Genomic DNA, 26,267 nt, shown 5'->3' on the forward strand with positions numbered 1-26,267 from the left:
TCCACATACGTACATATTGTTACCGAAAAACCTACAAATGCATGTTTCGTTGATTATTTTAATGAATAAAAAATATATTATTTAGATGTAAGAACCTTAAATATTGTACAAGGCGTGTAACAAAATAAGAAAAGTAAAAAATTTTATACATGAAATGTTATTTATACACAGAAGAATTTTTTCAACAGATGGCACTTTGTTCTTCTACTTGTTACCGTACAATTTGAATGTAATTTGAATTTAATACTTTTCCGAATAGAATACTGTACGAGATAATAAATATAAATTATTATACTATTGTAATATATTAATTATACTATTGTAATCTTCGAAAAATGAAATTTATGCGTTCCAACTGATTGTATTTTACATTAATTATATTATTAGCAAAATATCCTTATATTAACGCTATGAGTATTTATTAAAAAATATGAAATCATACTGAAATAAAGTATTTTGAACATCAACAGGAATCACACTTGTACTCTTCTCCAGGCCAAAGCGTTAACGAATCTTCCTTTTACGTTGTACAACTGAAATTGCTGTAAAACGTTTGTGAACATAGAGAAACATAAGGCTATCATTTACTTGAATGGTTACCTTTTTCCCTTTCTTCTATAAGTTCTTTTCTCCTTTCTTTTAACTCTGTAGGTAAATTCTCCAGCATCCTTTCAATAAAATTGTCAAGAACTAACGATATATTCATAGATGCTATTGGTGTTCTGCAGATTGGACAATCATTTCTTTTCTCACTCCATCTAGCAATACAATAATGACAAAACGTGTGCATACAATTCAGAGTTGTTGCCTTCACAAACAACTCAGAGCACACGTTACAAGTCAATTGTTCATCCATTATATTGGTAACATTATTGATTACACTTTCTTTTTGATCCTCTCTATTTATAGTAATTTGAGTGGGTAGAGTTAAGTCTATGGTATCGAAGATTTGAATTCCCGATAGATCGTTTACAAATTCTAAAAATATGCAACTATCTTCCATAACGGTGCGCCTCAACTCGGAAGGACCAGCAACTAGAAATAAAAAATTTAGATCATTGTATCCTATCTAACAATTTCACCCTATTATAAACTACAGTTTTTACCATCCGCTTGTGCTGCTTCAACTTTAGCTTCTTTCTCTTTTAAAGCTTCTTCTATCTTCTTTAACTTTTCTTCTAAGACTGTTTTTTCATTTAACAATTGAGCCTGTATACTTTTTTCCTCTTTAACTCTGTTTTCCATAACACTTTTCCATTCAATCTGTTGTTCTTTTCTCCACTTCTCCATTTGTTCCCTCATTTTGATTTCCAGTTCTTCTTTCTCCTGTTTACTTACATCCAATGCTTCTTGCCACTTCTGCTTCTCATCATTCAATCTCTTTTCAAATTTCACTCGTTCGTTTTCTAGTTTTTCTAGCAAGTCAGCATATATCTTATGTAAATGCTGTTCTTGGATGTTACCGCATTCTATTTTACTTTCCAAAATGTTAATTTGTTTTTTTAAATCTTCTGTGTTTTTTTCAGCAGTACATTGTTGCACCAAAAGCTGTTCCAACTCTTGCTTCAATGTGTCTTGTTCTTTTTGCTTTGTCTGTAATTTTTCTTTAAGAGCTCTTTTCTGACATTCTTGGTTTTCTGAAAACGTTTTTTGCTCTATAAGTACATTATCTAAAATTTGTTCGTCTGTCCTAGGTTTCTTGGTTCTGCGTTCCTCTTTGCCAACAAGAATGAACTTATATTTATACCAATCTAACAGGCTGAATTGTATAATATCTCCTTCATAGAGTCTTTTGTTCTCTCCTGATACAAGAGGGACATCATTGACAAATGTAGTGGAAGAACTAGTATCTTTAATAGTCCACTCTTCGTTTCCTTCACATCTGAAAATACATTGTCTTCTAGATATCGCTGCATCCAGTATGATTTCATCATTGTTTCTACCACGACCTATCTTGAACTGTTGAAAATGATAAATTTTATTAATAGAAACTATGAAATAATAATCATAAATAATTCTGGGAAAATGTTTATTCGATACCTCGTTTTTATCAATGAGTATATTTTGAACAGCACAATTGTCTGTGCGAAGTCGTATCAAAATAGGCATAAGTGGTTTGGTATCAGAATCATCCAATGTTATTCCCTTTTCTCTCTTTGAAGATTCCATATTACTGTTTTACACTTTTCGAAATAAGCGGGCTAAGAACCAATGTCGAATGACGTTCTTTCCTCTTCTACGTATTAACCTATTAATGAAATCTTTTGAATATATGAGATAATGATAAATAGAAGACGATAAAAATACAAGAAGTAGAAAGATAAAATTTCGCGTGGTTTGTCAACAGGAAAATAGGAAATGTATACATCAATATACCATGAGTCGGATCGATGGCGACCTCTTACGGCATGTCCTCCTTCTAACATGAGAAACCGTGACGATGGATAGGTCTATTTTATCGGCAGCTGGATACAAATATGAACAAACATAAACGTGACAAATTTACTATACGTATATTATCTATCGTTTATTATTAAAAGACTCTACGGGATTTATCTTAATTCAGATAATATTTATTTGATAGGTATATAATACATTGAATTTGCCAGCACATGTGAGAGAAACACACACTTCTCGGCGAATAATACTTGCTGTTTCCTTATAATTCGACACCCTCCAATTATTCCTATACTACTGCTACCGAACATACTGTTTTCTTCCCCAGGTTATCCGTGGAACAGAGTGTTTCAATTCATTCCGAATTGACATATGCACGTTCGATCGACTATTTATCAACGCACGGCAGTCGACACGACAAAAGTGATGTCTGTATTATCAACTGTAAATACGATGTCGCAGCGAAAAACGGGGCGGTTAAAATCGAATCGCGTGGTCTAATGTCGACAATAAAATGCTTAATTTGCTAACAACAAGAGTTCGCGAACTCTTCGTTTCCTGAAGGTACATCTAGGTACTATTACGAAATACCGCTATAAACCAAACATATTTAAATTTTTCTAGGATTCGGTCTAATTTAAAAAACCATTCGCAATCAAAATAAGTAAACTGCCTAGAAAAAAGATACCGCTATACAACGAAAAATAATACGATACAAGATATAATGGGTCCAAGAATCGTATAATCAGCGAACTCCTGCTGGAAGTAAACATTGTTCATCGCAACGTACTTTTTTCCATCTGTGAAAGAGTGTCGCGAATGTTACATCTGCCTTGATAAAATGTCAAAACGTTATAAAAACTCATTGTTTGCGAAGAGTCACAAATACGAGACTCGTGATGATCGACACGTGGGCTGTAGTAGGCAAGAAGAAAAATTATTGAATCGATCCGAATGCGAAGAACCACGATAATCGTACTGTTCGGTAAGCTGCACATGTATATTACATATGCGAAATATACTCGTGTATATGTCTCAACGACGAGTTAGTATTGGTCGTGAGCGCACAAATATTCGTTTCCCTCTTTCGTTTCGTCTCGCTATTCATATTTGCTCTTTCCTTTTCTCTTTTCATCGAGGATCATCGCTTTGACTGACGGTCGTTGTCTATGTACAATGTCTGCGATAAAGACTAATTAATTTATAAACATCGTTGTTGTTTATGTACAGACGAAATATAAACGCATTATACATTATAAAACGGACATGTGTAAAAGTGTCGCGAATCAAACAAAGACAGTGTACAGTTCTCAGGGTCGAGGCTGTCGAATTACGCGCCGGTTTTTCAGCCAGAACCGGCGCAAGCGTTTCGCGGATAATTAAGCTAGATGCTTTGCCAGCGAAACGATTGTACGAACAATCATTACAACGAGAGTTCTTGGCACCCTCGAGTCCCTCGATAAGACTCGAGGTCTCTGATTGAACTCATGCGCACTCATGTGTAACCCGATTCAATTCGGTTCTACAAAACGCGTGGCTTCGCGAATCGCCATCGGTAGCCTGTGGACATCCTACCACTGATCAATCTTCCAACGAAATCGATTCGATAATCTTTACGCGCACTTTTCTCTATTTTAAAGGAGACTTCTCTCTCTCTCTCTGAACTCTCTTTCGGCAAATACAGGGTTCGCCTAAGCGTCCATCGATACAACAACGACAATTCAAAACTTGCCTACAGTCCTAACTCGATAAAATTACACAGAACCATAACTTTGCAAATTAGGGATGATTGTTACGGACTCGAACGAACCCTGTACCCCGAATAGATCATTCACCGATCTATTCCACAAACAATGTCATCTCACCTATCCCGTTGGTTATCGGGACAACAAAATACCAAGTTGCTGCGGAACCGGTCAACGAATACATCCCGAGATCCGTTCACGCGTCGAAGCAATCGGAAACCATGGACTAATTACGAACATGGACACGGAAGGCGGCCGTGTAGAGAAACAAAGATACATGTCGAAGAAAGGTCAGCTCGGCGAGAAGAGTCACTGTTTGGAAAAGAGCACACTCGCACACTGTAAAAATTGTCTCTAATCTAAACGCTCGTGCTCGTGGTTTCCAGGAGACGATCACCAGCAATCAAAGCATGCTGAAGCTATCGCGTTTTAAGCTCTCGTAACAGCAAACTCATTGGACCTCCTCGCTGGGGTCGAGTATAGTAAACGCGTGTCCGACTCGATTCCTCACGGATCTACGCCTACGCTGATCGCGATCGGATACATACAAGTATAACAGGTACAGACGGTAATAGAAAAAGGTGCGCGTACATAGAACGAGTTCCGGCGACGAGGATGATCGAGCGATCACCGAGCGGATGATCTATACGCGGCGTTTGCGTTTGGGGCTCTGTATCGTGACAAATCAAAACGTTCACGAGAACGTTACTTGATTGGTTTTCCCCAGGCGAACTGTATGGGCAGCTGCGTAATGTTGCTGCTGGTCGACGACTCGTCCTCGCTGCTGGTTGCTGATGCTTCCTCGATCATCGCCTCGCCGCCGGCCTCCTGCGGCCTTTGTCCTCCGCCGCAGTCGTCGGCGACAGCGGCAGCGGCTGCGGCTGCTGCAACCGCGACAGCGACCGCGCAATTCGACGAGGACGAGGAGGACGAGGACGAGGAGGTCGACGAGGACGAGGACGAGGGGTCGCTCCTGGGTCTTCGCCGGGGGATCGGCGTAGAGTTGCAAGACGGTGACCACGCGGACTCTTCGACTCGTGCGGAATCGGTTACAGAGATGCTCTTTGACCTAGCTCTCATATCCACTGATGATCTTCTGGGTGTCAATCGTAGCGATCCTTGCCTAGATACGGATGCGGAGTCCGGCCTGCTGATCTTCGAGGGCATGGTCAGCGATCCGTCCGTGCTACTACCGCTTTTCATCATCTCGTCGTCGATTTCCAGTGTCCAGGAGACCGAGTCGCCCTTCTCCACCAAGAATTTCACCATCGAGGACGACTGGGGACCGTTCTTGTCCGGCGAGAGAGTGTGCTCGACCTGCTCCGGTCCCAGGGACCGCGACAACCTAGGTGTCAGATTCGCAAGAACGGTCACCACCTCGTTTTTTTGACGCAGCCTCCATTGCAGCTCTTCGTTCCGCTGCGCCAGGCGCTTGTTTTGCTTCGAGATCTGATGAATCGACTCGTGCAGCACTTCGTTGTCGTGGGCTATCTGTCTCTCCAGAGACTCTTTGCACTGGATTTGTGCCTTCAAGTCCTCGCACCGAGCCTCCAGTGTGTCCACCCGCTGTTGCAACGCGTCTTTGTCTTCGATCTCGCGCCTGCTGTTGTCCAGCTCGGATCGTAACAATGCGATCTCTTGGCTGCGGATCTCCAGCACCGATCGCAAAGATTCGACTTCCGCCGTCAACGTGACTCCTTGATCGTGCACCACCGACCGCCGCTTCAAGTCCGCTTCCCTGCGGGCGTATTCCGCCTCCTGTTCTGCTCGCAACTTTGTTAAAGCGGCTCGATGTTCCTTTGCGGCCTCGCTCATTTTCCGTCTCTCCTCCTGCAACGCCGCCTCCAGCATCGTCACCTGATCCGCGTGTCGAGCTTCCACTGAAAATGAAAAGCGCATGTAGGCGTCTTTACATGATCCTTTCTAATTAATCATATCCTGGAACTCTTCCATAGGATGATAACGAGAATACCTTCACAGGTGTGTCTGAGATGTTGTTCGGATAAAAGAAACGGGAAGAAAAACAGAGATAAACTGGGGGAGAGAAGCTAGGACGAATTCGTCGAACGTGCCAACCTATAATTAACCTCGATGAACGTTACGTGGCCACTAAATCGAGAGAGAGAGAGAGAGAGAGAGAGAGAGAGAGAGAGAGAGAGAGAGAAGTGTTTGTGATGGAGCGTGTGCGTGGCCGCTTTTGAAAATTCTTCGAGCCGGGCCGAGTCGGATGGTGCGTGGGCCGCCGGCCGTCACGCGGATTTTAATTAACAATTGCTCCACTTTAAACCTCTGCCACCGACATCGGAACCATTAAATTTGTTACCAGGAGAATATCATTATCATATATATGACACGAAAGGATGAACGGTTGGCACAAAGCGGATGAAACGTTGCTGCCGATTCTAATGCGAAACGTCCACAAATTAACTCTTCACCCTGTCCCCGAACGTCATTCATTTCTTAGCAACTTGAAATTCGAAATCACTAGACTGCGGATTTCTGTGCAAAATGAAATTGTCTATGTTCGTTTGAAAGTTACATAGACATCTATTTCTATTTTGAATAATTTTTTAAGTAATTGTTAAAAGCTGCAAAGATCTTGGATCTAGTCGGTCTTCAACGAGTAATCAAAAAACTCTCCGCTCGTTGAACCTTTCCGAGGAGAGCCGAAGTAATTCGTGGCAACAGAAACGGAAAGAAAACAATGTGAAAACAATTGTTAGAAATAGTTTCGAAGGGTAGTGGAGTAACGGGCTGCGTAAATTACATCACGAGGAGTGTGTTCCGCGCGGTGACGAGCCAGAAGTCTGAGAAAGAAAGACAAATAAAACTGCTGGCAAGACTTACGATCTTCGCGAAGCTGGTCCAAGGCTCTGCGATGATTCTCCCTCTCCGACTCGAGCCTCTCTTCAATGCCGAGGTTTCTAGTCCTCAGCTCCTCGATTTCCGTGCAGCTCGACATCCATTCTTTTTTCATGTTCTCCAATTCCTTTTTGAGCTTCGGGGTAGAAAATGCGTCCAACTGTATGCGACAAGCAACGATATACCGGTTAAACGAATTAAAAGTGTCCGCCGGAATGCAGGAGGCTTCTCGGATTCTATTTGGTACGATCTAGGCGAACTAGTTTTCTGCGTATACCGCATGCTTCGCGCAGATTGCAAATTCAGTTCGAATAAGGCGGGTTAACAATTAACCCTTCGGCGATGACGTCGGTGTCAAGTACTTTGAAACGTATTAGAGTCAAATTGTCAATTCTTTCTACTATACAACTAGTTACAGTAGTGGAGAGATGTAGAATGTGGACGCCTTTCAACGATGAATAACATTTTTTAAATTGCACCAGGGGGTATATTTTTTACCTGACAAACGTTCGTCGTCCTGGATAAGTTAACAAACAGATAAAGGACGAAGGCAACCTACCTCACAGGCCAAGTACTGCACGGTGACGGACAGGGCTTGAACGATTTGCTCGGCCCTCTGGTTCCTGGTGTTGAAGAGGCCGTCGGTTTGCGCGGCCTGGTCCCGGGTCTCCAGGGACGCCCTGCTCACCACATAGCCGTGATCTTTGGTCTCCCGATCTGCAATTAAGGTCACAGGTCCCATCACCATCGGGATCGACTCTCAAGCCCTTGGTTTCGACTTCGCCGATGTAAACTTGATGATCTCCGGTTGGCCTCGCATCGCTCGCACAGCGCAACCCTGTCAGGTGTTGGGTCAGGGGGTCATCGTCGAGTTTCGTCGAGCGGGCCCGGACCGGTGAAACGCGACGAGAGTCCCCGAGGAGTCGGGCTCACTGTCCCCGGTCATGTTCGCGGCCCGGCGAAGAAAGTCGAGCGCGCGAGCGGAAAACTCGTTTGCGAACAAGCGGTAAGGGAGAAAGAGAGAGAGAGAGGAGCACGGTTGGAAAGTCGGGCTACCTGTTTCTCCCAGAGATCCTCGTTCTCAAGGTGCCGCGAGCGAATAGGAGAAAACCCGGTTGCGCCCCGCGGGAAAATTCTCGGCAGGACCAGCGTCACCGGAGGAGGACTACCACCATCCTCCTACCGAGTTCGCACCGACGTGAAAGCACGCGACGGAAAACGAAGCCAGGGAACGCGTTCAAGACCGGCCCGGTTCAGTCTCTGGGTTAAGGTCGAGTGCACGAGACCGCCGCACGGGAAATCCAAGGTGCGTGCACCTCGACCCGACACCCTAATGGGAACATCGAAGTATCCTGTAATCTCTCGTCCTTTGACACTCTCTCTCTCTCTCTCCTCACGGCGTTTCCGACGATGCCCAACCGCCGCCTGTTCCAATCCTCGGAACACACGCCGACAAACTCCACGCACACATCGCTACTGTCTCGACACTTTGCGATTTTCCTCGATGTTGCACGGAGAAGCGGGAACAATCCGGGAGCGAAGCGGGTGCCCCGACGAAGCCGTTTTTCGTCCAATTGAAATATATTTTTAGCCGATCGAGTAGATTCTCGGTTCTTTAGGACGGTCGTCGGATGTCTAGACGCGAGAACGTCCGATCCAGCGATACCTCGGCGAGAGATCTAATCGAGTCCGTCATTTGTAGCGATTTGCCGAGCAAGTCCGCACTTCGACTGAATTAGCACGAGCCACAGGCTGCCTCGCGGACCGACGTATCCCTCCTTCCGTCTCTGCGACGGCCACTCCTACCACCACCTTGAAACGAGGTGTGTGCTACCTCGTCGGAGGAGGACGAAGACGTCGGGCACACGAGGAAAACCGTGTCCGACCCACAACTGGCTCCACGTTTCCAGAACTGTGTCCAAGGCGGTTTCACTCGATGGATTGGAGCCGATTTCGCGGGACACGTGCGCCTTTTCAGGCAGGTGCGCCGACGCTGAGGACATGCACCGGCTCGACGACAACTTCGCAGATTGAGAAGGACTTGTAGGTTACAGTGCGAACGGTATAGTCAAGTAGCAACTAAAGTAACGAGTCGGCCAACTAGCCGGGTAAGCGAACCTGAAGAAACTCGACTAATCAAAGTGGAATATGAAGGAGCTAAATACAGAAGAATTGCATAAGACGGCAAGAAGAATTTGTGTGCCTTAGTCCCTAATCTGGAAAGCCTGTGCTTACCGCGCTTTGGAAATTGCTGCTCGCTAAAACCGAAATCGCAGCCGTGATTATCTCGTTGGAATAACGAATCTCGAGTAAAAGCGTAAACAACGGTGGCAGGCGTGGTAAATGGTTTTCTAGTTTTATGGGAAAAGAGTCTGGTATCTAGACTGGAGTACCCCGTTAGCGGCTGTTTCTCTTATTGTTCCCGACTCGAGAAAGTCCTCCGAGGTTCGGATTTCTATCGCTCGCGCTCGCTCGCGAGGAACAAAAGAAGAAGCTGGATGGGACGAGGGAGAGAAGGAAGAAAGGTGGTGGCTTCATTTCACTGGAAAATTAACCGACAAACGCCACTTAATATCCGACCGGCACACGGCGACCCTATCGTTGGCCGCGCGCCGCGGCGAGTTTTATTGGCTCGTAAAGTTCCCTCGGATCGGCGTGTTTCGTCTGCCCGGAGTAGAATAAATCGGCTCGGCTCGACTCGGCGCCCAGAGGCCGATGAATTATTCCTCGGTGCCGTGCTCCGAATAAATTCACTTTTCCATTTGGAATCGCTCGACCCTAGATGGTCGCCCGGGCCCGTAATCGTGCGAGACAATACGTGGCCGGGGCCCGGCCGGCCGAGGATAATGATCGACGATCGGATAACGCTCTTCCGTCGCGCAGGACCTCGAAACCGATTGCCGATTCCGCACGCGGCCAACCCTCGGCGATCATTTCGTCAGAGCGCGCGGAGTCGCGCGAGGAATCTAATTGCCGATGCTTTTACAATCACCAAAGAGGATTCGCGGATATCTCGCAGATCCTTCGCAGCCGGCTCGGCTCGTTCATGAATGATTAATGGGGACACTAAATTAAAACGAAAGGAAGTAGAAGACCGTGAAGAGCCTCGTAGAAACTCGACCTGATACGGGATAACCGGGCTTTCTAGGACGCGGACGGTCATTGATAATGATCTTCGCTTCGGTAATTTGTTCCAGATAACACTCTCGCGTGCTAGACCTAGACCACCTCGGAACATTTCGGAAGACCGTCTCTTATTTCCATTGTTCGCCGAGGGCAAGCTTCTACGCCTCGACGCAACGACCAATCGGAATTTACGTGTATACACCTGCGATGGTTCGACTAGCTGAACCGGGATTGCTTCGAGCTGCATGAAAGTAGGCGAGATGAAATTCTAAAAACGAGTACCAGTTTGGCCAATACCACTGTGAGATTCTAATTATTATTATTACTATTATTACTACCACTGTTATTTATTATGCGCGAAACGTAAATGAGCGAAAGAAATAAAAGATAAACTATAAAAATATATAAGGTAGGTGTCTAAAAATTGTTGGAAATGTGCAAATTTCGACGCTCGACGAAGAAGCGAGGTCCAAGAGACACGTCCGCAGAGTTTCGGGGTCGGTTAGGGCATTTGCCACACGACCTATAGAGGCTCTTCGGCTCGACGAGCCGATCGCGTGACTGAGCCTGCATAATCTTGTAGCGAACGCGTAAATTCCGTCGATTACCAAAGAGTTGACCGGTCGAGGGATTACTTTCGCCGGTGTAGGTGGCGTCGGGGCTTCCCTACCTGTCCGAGAACGATTTAGCCGCGGCTTTTTCATAAACTCCCGGGACCTTAATACGGGTGCACCGTTTTGGCCCGGGCCTGATCAGGGCCCAGTGAAAGCAACTTTCTTCTATAGGACGCCACGCGTGCGAGACTCGAAGAGCACGCGGTGAAACGACGGAGGATCCGTGTTCCACGGCGTACACGCACCGTGAAACAACCGTGGGACCTTTTTAGAAACCAGCCGGTTGCCGGCCGATCAATTAGAAAGCTCGTCCGGACGTTTCCTCCAACTATTATCATCGCGGGAACGCGATAGGCGTTCGCGGATGCAAGCCGGTTGTCGTCGCTCAGGGGCTACGCGCCCGGCAATGTGGATGTCTTTGCGGGAATGTCGAACGGTTTGCAGTCGTTCAGGGGCTGCGCTCGACCAGTACAAACACAATCGATGTTTAAACTTTAGAATACAATGAGCTTCTATAGTCTTTCTAACGGGATTAATCAATCAGCGTGATCGAATATCTGGTATATGACATAATAATAGCGTAATCGTTTCTAGCAGCTATTGGTCATACTTTACTGAATCTGACCGCTAAGTATAAACAACAGATGTTCAATCTCTTTCAAGGAATATACACATATGAAAGACTCGTATCGTTAGGCAGACTATAGACAGAAGACCGAGCACGATTCCTCAATTCAGCAATAGAGAAGAACGTTGCAAGATTGTGATGATCGCGCGAAATTATCAATGTAATACCTTTCGACACTGTAGTGGAACCGTGCTTCGTCGGGACGGTGCTCGTTAATCTTCTTGTAGCCGGCTTTCGCGTCGCTGACGGACTCTTCTCTGAAATAATAAAAAAAAAGAATAGACACTATCCGTCTTAACGAGTCAAGAGAGAGAGAGAGAGAGACAGAGAGAGAAAGAGAGAGAGAGAGGCGAGGAGAGCGCGAGTACCGTTTCCCGTAAACCGTTTTGCTGTCCGCGTGAGATAATGCGAACCAGCCCCGGAACCTGTTACGTGGAAACTTCGACCGAGACAGCGACCGTCTTCTAGGGGAATAATAATGAAGCAAATCGGCGGAGGAGACGAGCGATTGAAAACGCAAAGTTACATTTCTATACCACCGAAAAGTTGCAGTTCTTGCATCAAGAAATATTTGACGATGCGAATTACACACAAGTCAATGTCCATGCATCGCTACCCGGGTTTGAAAATGTCGCTGACAATTCTAATAAGTAACGCAAAGTTGACCAAATGTCGAAAATAGTTATTAACCTATAAATACCGTGGAATTTGCAATAGCTAGAGGCCACCATGATTGCAGCAACTAATCCTTAGGGCTCGATTGCCCTGATTAACGACGCACAGTCACTGGTCGCTGCTAACGATGTCGATCACGAAGACCACACTCCCGTAACAGAATATTATGTTCAAAGAACGTGTTCAACGTTCCACTGAACGAGTGAGTTTGAAATGGAGAAAATCAAGAACACCGTACTAGACGAAGGTCTAGCAAAAACTGAACGACGGGGTTGTTCGTGGAGGGGTTTAAGTCACATAATGGCTGTGGCAGGGAGCGCATACCGTTACGATTCTGACCTGTGCCGAGGGACAAACAGCGGTGGCGACAACGACCCACGCCAACGGTTAATTACCCTAGCTACGTCACAATCATCGCTCCGCCGCGACATCAATGTCCGCAAATTTCTATGGGATCCATAAAAGAATTAATGTTCCTTTGATTCCAGATTCCTTAAAAAGAATGACTCACACGCAGGCAACTCTTAACGCTACAATATATAAAATTATGTCAGAATACTTCTAACGATTTTGTTGCTCGATTCATCCTACATACTACGAAGCTTGCAAGCGTAACATTTGCCACCAACTGAATTAGCATAAGTTGGGGTTACATTTAGAGCGTAACTATTGTCCTGGCTATTTGATTAGACGCGCAAGTCCCTTGTCAATTGTGTTTATCTGCCATACACAGCATGGAAAGGTATTCTCCCATGATACCGTTTTAAAGGCTTCGCGAGTAAACCAGAAAACGATAAGACGCAATAGATCGACTCGCCGAAACCGGCGTGGCCGGTTGCCAACAATACTTTTCAATGCTATGCTTTCCACTGAAAATAGATCCCTCCTGGTGGTTCGCTATCGACGCGCCGATAAACTATCGAATGCCTGGCTCTCTCTACTCCGATAGACAGGCGTTACACGGTTGCATAGGGGCACGCGTTCAAGGAAAAGCTACATTCTATCCTGGTCGCATTGGGTCACCAACCGGAAACACGCAGCGGTGCCCTCGACCTTTCGTTTCCTCCGTTCAATCAACGAGAGGAGACATTTTAATACAGCGGCTGTTATTGCACTGCTTGTGGCCTGATCGCTCGCGAACCATTTCAGAGGCCGGTCTCTCTGTCCAACGCCCCTCTCTGGCTCTATTACCGAACTTCTAATTTCACAATCATCGAGGAAGCTCTCTATATATACATACTAGAAATTTCTGTGATCAACACTAGTCCTATCGCTTTGACGGTATTAATACAATGTGCCAGAGACCTCGCAAACTATAAAGAAAAATTTCGCATATGCTCAAGTTCTTTTATAGAAAGACACTACATATCGGTGAGTGAATTTTACATAGACTCTACGCATACGCAGTTTACAGTTGTAAAATGTATTAAAACATCTGATATTCCATATTGCGCAGTCTACCACATTGTATACAGAATCTATATAAACATAGTTTGCAACTCTAAAAAGTACAAGAGCGCCTCTTTATGGAGGTCAGTGCATTTTCATGCATACACGTTGGACAGAGAGCTATCTATGCACGATTTGCAGCACGTCCACGTCGATTGGCAGAGGACCGAGTATTACGCCAATGAATGGGGCCCCATCGATATGCCTGCATAGTTTCAGCCACATTAGCCTAGAACGCTAGCAGCGTGCCGTCGCGTGCGAGGAACGTGTCTGCGTGTGAGCGGGGTCGCGTGATTCGGGCCCCAACAGGCCTCTCGCAGGTCTGCGGCGGTCTCTCCCGGTCCCTCGAAACTCACCGAGGCTGACGGTCGAGATCTCCACGCAGCTCTTCTTATTGTCGAAGCTGTTGACGCGATTCTGCAGGCTACCGCGTCCGTTCGCAACCATTCTTCTGGGCGGAGTCGTCGACGTTGGTGACCTCTCTGCAATGGACAAGAACAGAGAAAGAGGTGTCAGAAAAAGCTTGTGATACGCGGGAGGGACAAATGAACCGCTGCCTTTTTATACGGCCGGCTTCCCTTTGTGACTATATTTATACCACGGCGAAAACAACGAGGATGGTGCGCGTCGCCGTTACGTGTCTTTTTCTCCCGCGATTACAAACCGAATGAAAACGGCGAGGAAAACGTCGCCAGGACCGAGGGGTCGAGGTGTGTCTCTAGTACGGATCGCAATATTTCCATTATTTCTACTCTCCCGCGGTTCATCGACCTGTTTGGTCTCGTCTAATAGCGTTTCCCGCATCATCGGAATTCGCACTCCGCCGGCCGGAGCGGATCCCCCGCGTCATCGGGAGCTAAGTTTGAACGTGCTCCCGATTACGCCGACGGGCAAAAGAAAACGTTCATTGTGTACACCGAGGAGCGCGGCGAACGGTGAAAGGAAAAACGCGACGCCTCGCATTCTCGTTAGCGCCTACCCGGGAACGAGACCGCTAAACGATCAAGCCTAGGAGCACGAACATTGCATCCGCTCGGCACCGATGCTTTGACGATCGATCGACCATTAATACGTTGCGCGAGCGACGATTGTTCCACCGGGTTGAACCTGGGTCGCCGTGGACCAGGGACAAAAGGGTCATCGGGCCGATCGAGAGTAAAGAAGTCGAACACATGTAACGCGCGGTTGGAGACTAGAATGGGTGCGAGTTTTCTGATTGCTTTCCAGGGGTCAATGTTGACCCTCGGGGGTAATCATCGTGATATTCATTGGAAAGCATAGAGAAGACGTGCTTTTTGTATGTTATCTACAAGATTCTACGCACACCAAGAACCATGGGTTACCCAACCGACTCCAACGATTCGCTGCTGACTCTGCAGTTGCTCAAACGATTTTTACTCGCGGACATCCTCTAACGGAATATCGTGATTGCTGCTAATGGCTCCTAGCGTTAATACATTATCTCGGACAAGACCGCGTGGTGGTCCATCGCTAATCCCTCCTGTTCTCGATCGCGCGCGAGCTAACAAGTCGAGCCACTTTCCGCAGGCAGGACCGGCCCAGCCAACAATGATCGATGGCTACCGTGAAAGAGAAATCCCTGGTCCAAGAGGTGCGCGTAAGTAGGGTACCTTTGATCCTTCTCCGTAACGTTTTAGACTCGGTCAAGAGAAACCGTTCGACCTATCTACCTTTTCGAATGCAGCTGCCGAGTGTCGAGAGCCGGTCGACCGTTCGTGTTCGTGTTGCCGGCAACTTTCTAGCGTTAAATGAACCACGAAGAAAAGGACAGGTGGCTTGATAGCGACCTCTCCTCCGTTTTCTCTCCCCCTCACTTCTCTAGGTAGACGCGAGATTAGAGGATTAGCCGGGGACCGCATCGTAACCTGCGTATATTCTGAACGAGAAGCATCGGCGAGCCGAAAGTTGGAACAATGAGCCGAGGATTCCTCGACAAAAGGCGACTTCGAGGCGCGGAAAGTCCAGGTCCCCGCGTTGTAAATTCCGAGGCATCGTAAACCGTCGATGGAGAGTAGGTATCGGGAGGTAAAGCTAGACGTGGAAGATGGCTGCCGCGCCACGGTCTACAGACTCTACCTCGCTTGAAGCTGCCGAGCCGCATTTTCGCCGAGTCTCTGACGAAATCCGCCCGGAGAGCCGGCCTACCCTTCGATCCCTGTTGCCCCATTTTCAAGATCCGGCTTTCACCGTCGATCCGTGGCCGGTCCGGCAAAGGAGCTCATGTTCTCGGTGCCTCCTGGGCCTTCGTCGGAGACCTCTTCACCCCATGCTGTCCGCGAACAATCCTCTCCACATCGTCGTGTCCACGATCAAGCGACATCCTCCTGTTCCATCGAGCGAGCTGATCGCGGCACTCCGGAGATCGAGAGCACTGCGTACCGACGAGACACCGCGAGTATACTGATAGGGGACACGTAGGAGATATATCTCGACACACGGCGCACGGAGATCGACGCGGAGCGGCTTGACCCGATTCCTGGTCCTCCTCTGCGGCGTGTCTTTCACCGGCTGGATCGACGCGCGTCCTCAGCCATGCGGACTGCTCGACAACATCTGATTCCGTTGCGTAAGGTGGCGGAGAGAGACCGGGTGCTCCGGGACCAGTGGTCGTCGGCCTTGGACGAGGCGCACGTGGTCTCGCGGCCAGGTCTGCACCTGTCTAAAACGGGTGGGGAGCCGTCGAAGGACGTGAACACACCGAGCACAGGCCGGAGATAGGTGGCCCGAAGAAAGGCAATGCCGGAAATAAACCGACCGGTGCCGTTGACCCGCGGACAGAAACCACGGTGAACGAGTCGAGAACGATCCGAAGAGCCCGGAAAACTTGAGGATGCCGGGAGTATGGGAGCGAGCACGGACGACGGCCGGTTTCTAGGAGAACGAGACGCTGGGGGACCACGAGGCCGAGAGGTACCCGCGATAACGGTACCTCGGGGAACTTTCATTGGGGGCCGTCGAGAGGGGGGCAGGTGATCCGGTCCCGGAGCACAGATTCCACCTCCGAGTGCACCGAGTGCAGCGGCGCGCCAGCATGCTGCGAGTCCTGCTCCCTTTCGATCCTCGGGATCTGACAAGCTGGAATCAGGTCACGTCGGCACGGTACATTCGCGCTGGCGCAGTCCTTCTTCCTCGAAGACCGAACGACAAGTTCAAGATTTTCGCGACGGCTAAGGCAACGATTACGACGACGCCGAAAGACGGGAGAACCCGAGAGGAGATTACGGAAGATCTCGCAGTCCGCTCGTGATGCACTTTGCACCGTCACCTTGCGGCATTCACTGACGACGATGCACCGGCCGCGCTCAGCCTCGCTCTTGCCTCTGTCCTCCTCTAGCGGACCGCGTACGCTTCTCTCCGACGCATCTACGCTCCCTCGATGAAATCGGTCAGTCCCACGAATAGGGCACACGGAGAGCGAAAGAGAAAGAGCGCGCGTGACAATGAGAGAGAGAGAGAGAGAGAGAGAGAGAAACCGGAGGACGGAGAGACAACGTGAGGCGGAAACGGCGAAGGGAGGAGAAGCAGCAGCACCGGAAATGCAACGCGCGTGCATGAGCCGCCGTACGAACGATCACGACGCTCGCCGAGGACTGCCGAGCCGATTCACGACGACGGTGCCGTCGTTGCGGCTGCTCCAAGAGAGATCCAATGGAAACGGAGACGTTCAGTGGCGCCGGAGCGCCGCGACGCCCTCGGATGCCATCGAACGCCGCTGCCGATGCCGCCGGAACGGCCGAGTTTCGCGCCCGCCTATTCTCTCACCCCCGGTCGATAGAAAAACACCCTCCCGCTCGCGCTACGGCCACCACCCCGACCCGCTTTCGCTAACACATTGTCAGATCTTTCCACGAGCAAACGCGACCCTCCGAAATTCCTTTCTGCAACTTTGAAGATCGCCCTTCGAGCTTGGACCTTCGTCTTCGAGGCGTTCTCAACCCGGTTTCATTGATTTTCGGTTGCACAACTTCGCGACTGTTCGGTGCACGCTGTAATATTTCGGCTCCCTCGCTACTTTGTAAACAGCCTTTTAGGACAAGACCTCTATCAACGACGCGTTTTCAACCTAGTTTCATTGATTTTTAGCCAAGCTACCTCGTCGATGTTCTTTTAGCCTCTTTCTGCTGATGTCGCTTCGTGCAACTTCGGATATCACCAATCACGGTCAATCCTTTATCTACGATAACGTATTTTTAACCCTGCTGCGCCCCTATTTCATTGATCAGCGGATGAGAGAATTCGAGACCCTCCGCGATTGCTGTGTCAGCAGACAGCCCTTCGAAGTTCCTGCGTGCAACTTTTCAGATCGTCCTTCAGAGTTTGGCCATTCTCTCCCCTATACATTTTCAACCCTGTTTCATTGATCAAACTCCGCGACAGTTTCACTGGATCTAGACTTCGAACGACGACATCGTCGACGATGCTTGGCATCGTTTGCTTTGATCAAGTTTCCATTTGATTAACCCTCCTCGGACTGGGGTTATCAGGTCATGCTAATTCAGTGTATTTGAACCGTCGCATAATTACTCCATTTTCAGCAATCGAACCCATCGCTACCAGTTTTTGCAACTTGTCGATAATCAATTCCAACGCCAGACAGCATATGTAATATATTTGTTATGTCTACAATAATTGTATGTTCGAAATATCGACGACAGAAACGTTGAGCTATATTTCCATTAAAAGGAAGCCGAAAATCATGTCTTGAAAAATTAATGAACAGAGCTGAGAATACTAGTAAACATTTTGAATTGTACGTCTATGAAAATGGTCCACAGTTTAGTACGGCAGCGTCTCGGATGCTCGTCGGGGATGGGGCTCCTACTATGGGTGACAAAGGCCGAAGACGCGTGCGTGCACATCCCGAGAACGAAATAAATTGATCCGGAGGACGCTGAGGGGTATACTTGTAATGGGGTGTCCACCCCTGGTAGCGACCTTCGGGAACGTGCCAGGGGAATCGACGTAGCAATGCCCGCGGATCAATCGCGTTTAGAAGACTCCTATCTCGTGACCCTGATAACGACCAGTCGATGAATCCGCGGAGGGGGTAGTCAGCTGACGGGGAGAGTTTAGGGCTGGGCGTGCAGAAGTAGCTTGGCTTTTCGGACGGCTATCCGTCGCAAAACCGTGTTGGTTAATTTCGAATCGGCTTTTCTTTGGATTAACGGAGGTAATAAGGATACGAATCATTAAGAGACGCCGCACGGTCGGCAATTAGCCGTCGCGAGGCTAATTTATAGTCCAAGGATTACATAAGCTAATGATCCCCGGGATGAACAATGCGGCTTTCGAGTTCGACGAACCTATCGATTGCAGAAATTTTCGAATCCTTAATTTCTGTCCTTTTACCACGCTTTCAGAATCTTTATTCGACCCTTGCTATCAAAAGTTTTCTAACGCATTCCGCAATATAGTGGTTGCAACATATAATGAAATTCTGGATACAATATGTTAATTAGAGTAAAGAATCTATTTTTGTAGCGTCAGAACCGATTAGGAAAAATTGGGGAGAGCTTGTTAGGGTAAAAAAAAATTGTCGAACGAAGCCCCGAATGGAGTTGCATTGAACGTGCAGAAGTGCAAGCCTCGCGCAACACGCGACCGCCAGGTTTGCCGACCTTTGTGGTCCGGAGTTTTTCCCATTGATAAAAACGCGTGGCATGCGGTCGAGCATAATTCGATATCGCAAAATCGGCCGGCATCATGTTTGCCGAAGCCCTGCTCCGTTCTCCGCAAGGTCCGCCCGTCGCCACTACCACTCTGTGCAGCAGCCTTCCTTCCTTCCTCTCCGTTCTTCTTAGAGACTACACCTTACTATAGGCTGGCAAGTACAATGAATGCTTTGCGAAACGGGCACAGCATTCTCACGATCGAAATGCGGTTGAAAGAAAAAGTCCTGTCGCTGAACAAGGAAATGCCGGGCGACCTTGTGTACGAGAACGGGTCTGTCTTTCAAATTTAAAGACTGCTCACTAAGTCAGTGGCAAGTTTAAGTCTTTCTTTCGTTACGAATGCAAGACCGATCGATTCTAAACGCAAGCATGCCTTGCTGATATGTATTGATATGTATAAAGCACAAAGTACCCAAAAAGATTCGCGAAAACACACCTTGATTGGCTGCCGTTTAGCAATTAGGGCATTTCGATTGGACTAACCCGGTGGATCGTATAAAAAGAGATGATCTACTTACTCGAGGTGTCCTTGTTAGGCCCGGTGCTAAGGTCGCTCATGGAGCTGCGAACGGAGCTCCTCGCAGTCTCCTCCGTCGGTGATTTCATCTCCTGGCGACCCCTCAGTCTCCTGTGGACCAAAGAAATCATCAGAAAATCGCCGCGTGGGATCATCGATCAATCAATGATTTACCTTTTATCCTTATTATTATTTGCATCGCCGGCTTTCTTCTGTTTGGTGCCAGCGGGCGGAGGTTGGCCGATGCTTTGAAGGACCCTCGACTTTACCTCTTTCCTTGGTGGCCTGGTCCTCTGCTCGTTCTTTCCAGCCTCTATCTTGCTCATCACGGCGTCCCAGCGGCCTCCGTTCTTTCTGGAAGACCTCTGCGATCGCCTTGCCTCCTTCTCGCCCTCGTCCTTCGGTCCAGACTCGATCATCGCTTTGATCTTTGACACGACGTTTCTCTTCGGCATTTTGTACTTCTTCAGAGGGACCGCATCAGGCTTATTATTCTGTGACTTCGCCGACGATCTTAAGTTGTCGTTATTCCTCTTCACCTCGATCACAGTCACCTCCGACGCGTGCACCGACCCGCTGGAGTCACCCGACGTTTCCAACGGAGTCACTGGCACCTGGACATTACCGACCAACGTTAATCATCATTCACAAATAATAAAACATTTGTCTAACGGCGAACACTACTCCGATAAACTTTACAGGATAATAAGTTTGTAAAATTTCATACAGATTGACGAAAACGCGGTGCATCTCCTTGTAGGATCAACATTGATACTCGTCCAGCAAATATAACAAGAACAATTGAAACGAGACGAAAGAGCTAACAAATTCATTTTACAAGACAAGAAGTTCGCATAATTTTGAGAGTTTCATAAATACGCTGTGTGTGAACTCAATTGAAAAGAATTTAAATACTTGTCCTAACTTGTCTAATTTTGTACAATGAAAACGCTGGATGTCTGTTGCTAGGAGATCCTAAAACCGTGAGAGTTTAATCCCTATATTTCATGAGATAACGTTGATCGTCGCTACTACAGCCGGAGGACTCGCCTGCAGCAGGTTAGTGATAACGTCTGGTTTCACAGGAGAAGGTTGGCTCCTCTGAGAGACTTCCGTGTCCATGGTGTCAGGGGTGCGATCCTCGTTCTCCTCAGGGGTCTCTTCAGGCGCGTGTAGTTCGTCCTGTCGCTTATCAAGGTCCGAGTAGATCCCGCTCGAGTCCATCTCCTCGCCAGTGAAGCTGGGACATCTTCGTCCACCTGGCGCGCAGAACAAGGTCCCATCGATCACCTGAGCCTTCCTATCCCCACGCACGATTTCTTCGTAGGCGTCCGCGTCGCTCTCCGTGAAGAAGTCTGAATCAGTCATGGGATCTTGTCTGCAAGGTGCTGGCAGGTTCGCCGGAGGTGCAACGGAAGGTGGATCAGCTCCACGGCTCGCTGGTCTCGAGTTCTCGCCGTCTCCCTGGTAGCCAGCCTCCAGACTGGTAATGCTGGTCACCGATGTAACGAAACTGATGGGATCAGAAGCTCTGACCGGCTCCGGTGGCTTCGGATCGAGAGGAAGCTCTTCCGGCGATGGTGTTGAGGCGGACGCGCGTGTCAACGCCAGTCTTGAGGCCGCTGAACCGGACAGGTTCTCGCAGGATGGCGTCCTGGAGCACTCCAACGCGACTGTGAAGTCGGTCATCTGGTCCGGGGTTAGGATACCGAGACTCTCGTCGTGCTCGAACGAGTTCTGCTTGTTCAACATCAAATAGTGCGGTGTTCCTGTCGGCACATTGTCATTGTACGACCCCGTAGACGTGTCCAGCAGGCAGCTCTCAGCGGCGTCTTCGATCATATTCAGCTGAGAGTTCTCGAGCAAGCTGAAAAGCAAAGTCAGATATCAGGCAACACCTTGGAAACAATTTAAAAAATACAATAGATTCATTCCTTATATGGTACAATGATTTTTACGAAGACTTAATTTATAGTATAAAATGAAATGAAAGTTTGATGCTAGGACAATTGTCAGATATCCCGACAACCGTCTAGTTCGTTTTTAGCACAGTTAACAGATTGTGATCCACGATTTTCGTCAGAGATTGCTGCTGCTAAGGTGAAAACAAATCCAGGCGGTGTTCAAAAGTCGCATAGACAGGACTCTAGGCATGCGAAACACGCGCTCTACCTGAAAAAGTTGCTCTTCTCCTCGGTGAAGTGAACCAACTGTTGCACGTCATCTTTCTCGATGTCCCAGACCGGCGATATTGCGAACGTCTTGTTTCTCGGATCTGCGAATGAAAAGCTTCCAATTAGTTTCATTCCCGGTCGCATTCTCTGCTCGAATAAAACAATTAACTAGGAAAAAGTGTGCTGGAATCTCTGCCAGCTAGACCTTGCTACATTTTCTGTCTTACTAGCGTTTTCCTTTCATAGGAGTCGACTTGACTTTTACAATTTTCGTTTCTTTAAGAAGTTACTTCAGGAGAGCCCCGAAATGACCCGAACGTTTCCAGGACAATTAGTCTTCGAACAAGTTGACCCATAAAACTGTGTACCTTCAATCGGTGGAGACGACACCGTTCCCAGCGGACCACGCTTAATTTTGGGAGTGGTAGGCTCGGTGTCCGCATCCACGAACTGCAAACAGCTTGACAGGATCGGGGAGCGTCGGTGTCCCGGCACCAACGTCGAGGCGCCCAGCAACCTTGACTTGAGGAAGAAGGAGGGACGAGCCGCCCTTGGAACTGGTATCCGACTCTCCCCTACGTTCTGCAATCAAAGAGAAACAAGGAATGATGAGTATGCGCTCGCTCTTCAAGATACCGACAAATTCCTCCATTAATCTCCTAATCATTGCCCTCAAGCTACCATTGTTGATTCAACAAATCTAGATCGTAGAAGCGGACACTAGAATCAAAATCGTCGGGCCAATCGCGCAGAAGTCTCGTTAGTTAAAAGACGGTTCGGTTTTTTCTTTTCAAGGTCGAAGCGCAACGCTTGACCCGCAAATCCACGAAGAGAGTCCGTTGCCCTTGGCCCATCTCCAAATAAAACCCTTCGGCCCGAGGTGAATCAGAAGTGTCTCTCTGGTAGTCGGCTAACTTAATTTTAGCCAGCCTAACTTCTCGTCGCTACCTTTAAACGACGCCATCGTGTGCTGCTTCCTCGCTCTCTCTTTCTCTCTGTCTGTTTCTTTGCGGAGTAAGAACACATGTAACAAGGAGACCCTTCGCAGTCTCTGCGACGACAAACGCTGCTGTTTCGTACCTGCCTACCGGCGGACCGCAGGTAACGACTGATCGACCACCTCGAACCCGATCAAACGTCACCATTGCAAATGACTTTTCCCCACCTATCAGATTTGTTTATATTTAAAAAGCATGCGTTAGTTATGAGAGACGCCAGGATACCATTATAGGGTTAACACCGTTGCGAAAACGTCACATTCATTCGGACAAGAGTTTGGATCGTTGCCTAGATTGGCCAATTTACAACAGCCAGACTGCTAGACGATCGCAGTACCACTGGTAATAATATTGCAATTTTCGTCCCGAACAATAAGACGTGCTAAGACTGCGGAACTTTACGAATAACAGAAATAGTTGTTCCGGTTTGGAGCATGGTTGTTCGCGCCCGTGTCGAGTCGATTGAAAATTTCACCAAACTCGATCGATGTTACCGAGCTGTTCGCGGACAGGCGAGCGTGTCACAAGCGCATAAAATCCGCAGTCTAATCGCGAGAAACGCGCCCGTCCTTCACGGAGTACCGTTGCACATTGTACTTTGAACAATGAGCGCACTCGCCACACTTTACATACAGGTGTTTCGGACCTCGTGATCTCGTTTCGATTATTAAGCGCACCGAGCGCAGCGGAATCCTTCGTCGCCTTCTTTTCACACATCTCGCCGATAATTCGCACCGCAAATAATGGAACGCCTCGAATTTGTCTACTCGCGCGAACGACGTCTTTCCTCGTGAATACGGAAAATCGGCGAATCAACGTGTCAAGCAACGGACATCGATTCGGACGAAAGCAAGTGTCCGGCGCTTGGTACATTCCGTCAGGCCCATTTTATCATGGATACGTAAAATCCGCAGTCTAATCGTACGCTACAAAACTATGCGTGCGGTGTGAACAATCCCATAATCCGTTTGACACAGGTCAGCCGGCGTGCCGCCCACGCAACGCCGGCCACTCGAGAAGCGACCGAAGAATTTTCCCGGCGTTGTTTCGCGGCAGAAGAAATTGCATTCGAATCAATCGTTAGCCGCGGAGCGCTCGTTATCGATCTAGGGAAATGTCAGGGTCGCCGGGCATCGCCGGAACCGATGCTGTCGCGTTAATATTACAAAGAAGAGCGATCGGCGCGCGAATTTTCGTTTGCTCTGCTTCCTCGATTCGTTTGTAATCGATTCGCACGTGGAGGTGTACGAGTTCGGAACGGGACGAGAAAACCTGTGACGGCTTGGATGGTAATTTTAAGAAATCTGCACATTCCCAGGAAACCTGTACATATTTAGAAAACCTGAGATTATTAAAGTCTCGTCCCGATCCAAAAATTATTTCCGTTCCCGACCTGACTCATTCTCGCACATACCTCTATTCAGACATTCAATAACCAATGTTTCGAGCTACGTATAGATTTCGAACGACACTGTCTCAGCTCCGACTCCACAGGTGTAATAAAAAGTCCGAGTTCCATACTGCGATAGTCACCGTCTGGCTCGTTTACGACAGGCCCCAACAGTTTTTGAGCAAAACATTCATTTCTCCTTGCGACTATAGTGACCTTTAAAATCTGTTTACACCTGAACAGTTAATTGCATACAATAAATATGAATTGTCCAAAGGGTCTTTAAAGGGATTCTAAGGTCATCGAACAGGTAACAGCTGCACTATACGAATAATTCCGTTTTGCTGAAATTTTAAGTAATGGACAGATGCACAGTATTGGCGTACTATTAATAGATTGAAACAACTAAAGAGAAAATTGAATGTAAATATGGCCTTTGCAATTGACGCGAAACACTTTCATTTAGCATAAAGAACGGTCTGTTAGCGAATCTGAAGACGAATATCTCTCCTCTGGAACGATCAAACGATGCAAACTGCGAGCGGAGGCAGCATCGGCGATTCTTCTTGCCCTAAATTCGCTAGGCAAAGGCGGCGTCCAGAATCGACAGGGGACGTCGCCGAGCAAAGGCCATAACTTGATTCCATTAGGCCTTAATTCGCGGCAATTCGAGCCGCCTACTCTTCTTGCTACCCGCTTCTCTCGTTATCCGTTTCCACGCGAGACAAGGCAACTGTGTTAATTGCTAGCACACGTTGGTCGCCGCCGTCACCGTCGACGTCTACGCTCGTTTTCTTTTTTTTCAACGCGGCCTAACGGAATCACGGCGGATCCTTGAATCCGTACACGAGTGCCGACCACGGTCTCTGCACCGTGATACAATGGTTGGCATTGTGGCAACGCGCGGAAAACCGCTCCCGTAATCCGATTACGTTCGTCTTTCGTCGCTGTCAGCCGTGAATCCGCGTGCCTTGCCCAAGTCGTCGTCTCGCGTTCCCGATCAGCGAAACCGACGTTTCAAATTGATAAAAAGCCCCCCTGCGGAACGCTTTCTAAAACTAGAAAGACTTTCTAAACGGCTTGGTCGTAAATCGCAGAGCCGCGAGCGGTTCGCGCTGTCGCTCGCAGGATGTCGTTGCCGCGCGGTTCTTCGAAATCGGTACCTCGCGATACGCCAGCAAATTTTTTTCCTCATTCAAATCGATACCAGTTTAAAGATCGAAGTCTTCTCTTTACAACGACATCTTAGAAATCGATGTATAATTTTTTTTTCGACTGAATTGACGAACGTTAACCGAGCCGTACGTTCGATCCTGCGAGTTGCGTAAAGATGGCGGTACGCCATTCGTTCGAAACCCGATAAAATGGCCAAAGAAAAATCGTAGGTGGAGATTCAGGGGTTCTCTGGATAGAGGAAGCTTCAATCTACAAGCCCATGATAGTTTCGACGAAGAAAAAAATTTGCTAGACAATTTGCAGCAGAACTTCAGATAGTTTCGTAAAAATCGGTCGCGGTAAATCGCAAACATAATTTCGCGGTGACGCGAGTCGCCGTTGTCGGAACCGTGGATCATCAATTTGCACGCGCGTTTAGCAATTTCGGTAGACCTTCGAGCACGGAAATGTTTTTCACCGTCTGCGAGCGTGCAAACACCAGGGCCGTGCAAACAGGAGAACGTCCTCGATTCCAAGGGGAACGTTTTCCGAAATTCTTTCGCGACGTATTTTTTTCGAACGGAAGCTGACAACGTCGATCCACGATTTACGCGAGCCATTATGCTTGTCCACGTAAGCGAGCAGGACACGTAACGGACGGTTATAATCCTGGCCGCATAATTCTCGTGATTAGAATCGACGCGATTAACTACCGACCGATTTGCAATTTCTTCCGCGAGTGTCACGGCTCATTGAGACCTCGCGAGACTTTGGAATTAAAAGCGAAGCCTATTACCCGAGCCCGAACTTAATCTACAATCGAACGATCGTCAACACCGATGGA

The 26,267-nt window shown here is 47.9% G+C and overlaps 2 protein-coding genes across 3 annotated transcripts in view; both read right to left on the reverse strand.

Moving 5' to 3' along the window:
- Window positions 1-40: 40 nt before the first annotated feature.
- On the reverse strand, window positions 41-2,511 carry LOC144470483 (uncharacterized). The gene is made up of 5 exons (XM_078181691.1): window positions 2,377-2,511; window positions 2,041-2,248; window positions 1,107-1,959; window positions 601-1,035; window positions 41-542 (listed from the first exon to the last, which is right to left on the reverse strand). Exons 2-5 carry the CDS (start codon window positions 2,167-2,169, stop codon window positions 505-507), a joined length of 1,455 nt encoding a protein of 484 aa, XP_078037817.1. The 5' UTR covers window positions 2,170-2,248; window positions 2,377-2,511; the 3' UTR covers window positions 41-504.
- A 26-nt stretch (window positions 2,512-2,537) lies between these two features.
- Window positions 2,538-26,267, reverse strand: part of Toc (toucan) — a 30,783-nt gene continuing 7,053 nt past the window's right edge. The window contains exons 2-11 of one of the 2 annotated variants that reach the window (XM_078181656.1): window positions 22,249-22,462; window positions 21,879-21,981; window positions 20,757-21,573; window positions 19,881-20,320; window positions 19,708-19,817; window positions 13,853-13,978; window positions 11,540-11,629; window positions 7,564-7,721; window positions 6,990-7,164; window positions 2,538-6,022 (exon numbers count right to left, since the gene is read on the reverse strand). In XM_078181656.1, the coding sequence (XP_078037782.1) occupies window positions 4,848-6,022; window positions 6,990-7,164; window positions 7,564-7,721; window positions 11,540-11,629; window positions 13,853-13,978; window positions 19,708-19,817; window positions 19,881-20,320; window positions 20,757-21,573; window positions 21,879-21,981; window positions 22,249-22,462 (3,408 nt within the window). In that variant the 3' untranslated portion in view covers window positions 2,538-4,847. The remainder of the gene's footprint in view (window positions 6,023-6,989; window positions 7,165-7,563; window positions 7,722-11,539; window positions 11,630-13,852; window positions 13,979-19,707; window positions 19,818-19,880; window positions 20,321-20,756; window positions 21,574-21,878; window positions 21,982-22,248; window positions 22,463-26,267) is intronic. The other variant, XM_078181657.1, reaches the window with a different exon arrangement.

This window comes from Augochlora pura, chromosome 5, assembly GCF_028453695.1.
Source record: "Augochlora pura isolate Apur16 chromosome 5, APUR_v2.2.1, whole genome shotgun sequence".
Lineage (NCBI taxonomy): Eukaryota > Metazoa > Arthropoda > Insecta > Hymenoptera > Halictidae > Augochlora > Augochlora pura.

What these genes read in the sequence shown, in the direction of transcription:
- LOC144470483 (XM_078181691.1), bottom strand. Translation starts at nt 2,169, where the DNA reads ATGGAATCTTCAAAGAGAGAAAAGGGAATAACATTGGATGATTCTGAT. An exon ending in TACTCATTGATAAAAACGAG is followed by an intron (nt 1,960 to 2,040) that starts GTATCGAATAAA and finishes CATTTTCAACAG; the next exon opens with TTCAAGATAGGTCGTGGTAG. An exon ending in TGAAGCAGCACAAGCGGATG is followed by an intron (nt 1,036 to 1,106) that starts GTAAAAACTGTA and finishes TTTTATTTCTAG; the next exon opens with TTGCTGGTCCTTCCGAGTTG.